We start from the raw sequence: 3487 nt of genomic DNA on the forward strand, positions 1-3487 counted from the left end.
ATTTCTGAACTGTAAGGGGGAAATAGATGTCTAATTTAAGTTAAAAGTACTCTTGATACCTATATAATCTTATTAAAATATTGACAATTACTAGGGTTGGCAATAAAAGTAAATACAAGATATTTTTTAATTTAAAGGACAAAATATTAAACCAAGAATATTTTAAAACCTAAATTAAAATATTAACAATTAAATCATGTGGGATTTTAATTGGCATTAAAAAGCTAAAGCAACCAAACAGAAATAAAAGAATAAAATCAAGTAACAATATCTAAGTTTTCTAAAATTCTAAAAGAAACATAAGCTAAATTACATAAAATTTTAAATAAAAACTTTTGAGGGTAATTTAATAGCAGATGAGAAGAAGAGAGATGTAATATTAAAATAAGCAGTAAAACCTAACATAAAAATTTTAAGCATGAAATTCAGTTAAGAGGAAATAAAATGATAAACTTTTTTAAAAGATGAAGGTTACCATAACAGAGAAAAAATACATAATCCTGATAAAATCAAATGTAAAAACTATCTAAAAGGGAGATCTAATAGCAAGGTAGAGCTAATAAAAATATAGATTAATAACAAATTCCTCTTGTATAAGCAACATTCTTAATGGGTAAAGAGTCAATGGGACAGAGGAAAAGATGTAGCTCAAGGCTTATCAGCGAATATTTGGTGCAGAAGTTATTTAATTTTCTTTTTTTTTTAATGTATTTTATTGATTATATTGTTATAATAGTTCCAACCTTCTCCCCCTTACTCCCCTCCACCCAGCATCTCCCTCCCCCAGCAATCCCCCCCCAAGTCCATACCCATGGTTCGTACATACAAGCTTTCCCGCTTCACCCTTTCATATATTCCCCTTCCTCTTCTCTCTCTTTTTTTTGGTAAATATGTGATTAATTATTTTAACAATAAAAAATAACTATCCCTCCCTCTCAGATATCAAGACCCTTTGTAATCTTGTAAAGGACAATGGGGGAAGGTCTCAAGCTCCTCTAGCTGCTTCAAGCTGGACATGGTCGTCGTCCAACCTACAAAAGTTATTTAATTTTCAAACATCTTTAAAGATCAGTTATTTGGGTCCAAATCCAAAGCAGTTAGATCCTATGCATCAGAATATCTTTGGAAAAAAGAATACCACACATATATTAAAAGCAGAAAATAATAATTTAATGACTCTTAGTTAGAGGTAAACAAAAAGTTATAATAGTATTTTAGAACCAAAAAACTTTAATACTATACAGCTACCTAGACAGAAGGCAATCATCATTACATAACTGAATAGACGTGACATAAATTAAACTACTTTAGTAATTATAGTATTGGAAATTCATAATTTTAACTGAGTTTTCAAAATATGAAACAAGGTTTCATTCTCTGTTATAAAGAAAATATAAAGTTGGTTTTGGAAATAATTGTATCAAAACATTTTAAAGTTTTAATACTAGTGTAATTCTTCATCTGGAAATTCCTCTCCATATTATACTATTCCTCCACTTGCCCTCACAATCAGGCTCATCATAACAACAAAGTACAATCATTGACTCCATTCCTAAAACACTGAAGTTCACTTACTTTCATTATGCATTGCCCCCCACCCTCGCAGAAAACAATATTTTAGAGCTTGAAAGTAGTGAGAAATAAATTTGACACAGCAGCAAGAACCTATGTAACTGACACTTTGATTTACCTAATTTCCTCATTGTGATTATAAAGATTATCTGTCCCTCTCTCATTTACTTGTTAAAAACTTTTTTTCTAAGTAGGCATTTTACTGCCTCCTTCACATCCTTGTTTCTGAGACTGTAGATTAAAGGATTCATCATGGGAGTCATCACCCCGTAAAACATGGATATAAGTTTGTCAGTAGCATCCAAGTCATCTGAATCGAGTGTCTCTTTAGACTTGGGCTTCATGTACATGAAGAGAATGGTTCCATAGAATATTATCACCACAGTCAGATGGGCTGAGCAAGTAGAGAAAGCTTTGCTTCTCCCCTCAGAAGTGCGGATCTTGAGGATACTGGAAATGATTAATGAGTAAGAGATGACAATCAAGAACAGGGGCATCAGTGTGAACAATGTCGTGGCCACGAGCATGATGAACTCATTGTCTGAGATGTCAGCACAAGCCATCTTCATGACAGCCAGAATTTCACAGGAGAAATGATTGATGACATTATTCCTGCAAAAGGTCAACCGGACCACAAATGTAGTTTGTACTGCAGAGTTGATAACCCCTGCAAACCAGGACCCAGCTGCCATGGGCACATAGGCATTCTTGCTCATGATCACAAGATATCTCAGAGGGTTGCAGACAGCCACATACCGGTCAAAGGCCATCATGCCCAGGAGCACACACTCTGTTGTCCCCATGGCCAACCCAAGGAACATCTGTGCCATACAGCCAGAGAAGGAGATGGTCTTTCTTTCTGAGAGGAAGCTCACCAGCGTGAAAGGGATGGAGGTGGTAGTGTAGCAGATGTCCAAGAAGGAGAGGTTCCCCAGGAAGAAGTACATAGGTGTGTGAAGGTGGGAGTCCAAGATGCTGATTAAAATTAGGGTGCCATTGCCCAGAAGAATGACCACATACATTAGTAAAATTAGCACAAAAAAGAGTAGCTCAAGCCTTGGGTAACCAGAAAGTCCCTTTAAAAAGAATTCCACCAGAATAGTTTGGTTTTCCCATTCCATTTCACTTTTCTCTTTTACCTGTAAATATTCAAATAATTTTTTAAGTAATAATTTCTTTACTATGGCAACATCAGGTTCACCAATACATAAATACAAAAGCTTGCCATGAACCCAGTGAGAAGAAGGAAGAAAGAAAATAGGGAAGGAGAGAAAGGATGAGGGAGTGAAGAAATCAACAACACAGAAAGAGAAGTATGAGGGAGAAGCTATTGTATCAACTACTCTTTCTGCACCAGCAGCTTCAGGAGGTTTCACTCATACACTGCCTCATTTAAACCCCACAATTATTATCATTTTAAAGATAAGAAATGTATCTAAGTTAAACTAAGAGTTTATTTTAGTCTGAAGTCATATAATTACCATATGCAAAGCCCAGGCTCAAACTCAAGCTTGCTTATCTTCCATAATTAAGCTTTTTTTTTTAATGAACGATAAAAGCAATATGAAATGCTCTGTATCAGAGACTGGGTTAATTAACTTGTAAAAATAACCTAGCTCCCAGGTCAGGAAAGCTCAACAGTAACACCCTGCATATTAAAACACTGAAAGACATGTGTCAATCCGATGGGAGAAGGTCAGCAATAAACCCAAGCAGTGTTTAGTGACTGATTGCCAAAACAACAAAGCAAAAACGGAAAACCACAGCTACAATTCATGGAAAGCCCAATAATACGAGGTCTTTTTATTACAATGTAAATATCATTTTTTGGTGAAATAGAGTAATTTTTAAATTTTTATTTTCTAAATGATCATACAATAAAATTGGTTTTGTTGGCTTTCGTATACAGTTCTAT

General features: G+C 34.7%; 1 protein-coding gene across 1 annotated transcript; it reads right to left on the bottom strand.

The window, feature by feature from the left end:
* Nucleotides 1-1736: 1736 nt before the first annotated feature.
* Nucleotides 1737-2693, bottom strand: LOC150013494 (olfactory receptor 13C9). The gene has a single exon (XM_090275941.1). The coding sequence runs from the start codon at nt 2691-2693 to the stop codon at nt 1737-1739; it is 957 nt and encodes a 318-aa protein (XP_090132067.1).
* Nucleotides 2694-3487: the final 794 nt, after the last annotated feature.

The sequence above is a fragment of the Furipterus horrens genome, unplaced genomic scaffold, assembly GCF_987537825.1.
Source record: "Furipterus horrens unplaced genomic scaffold, mFurHor1.1.pri manual_scaffold_4, whole genome shotgun sequence".
NCBI classification, from domain to species: Eukaryota; Metazoa; Chordata; class Mammalia; order Chiroptera; family Furipteridae; genus Furipterus; species Furipterus horrens.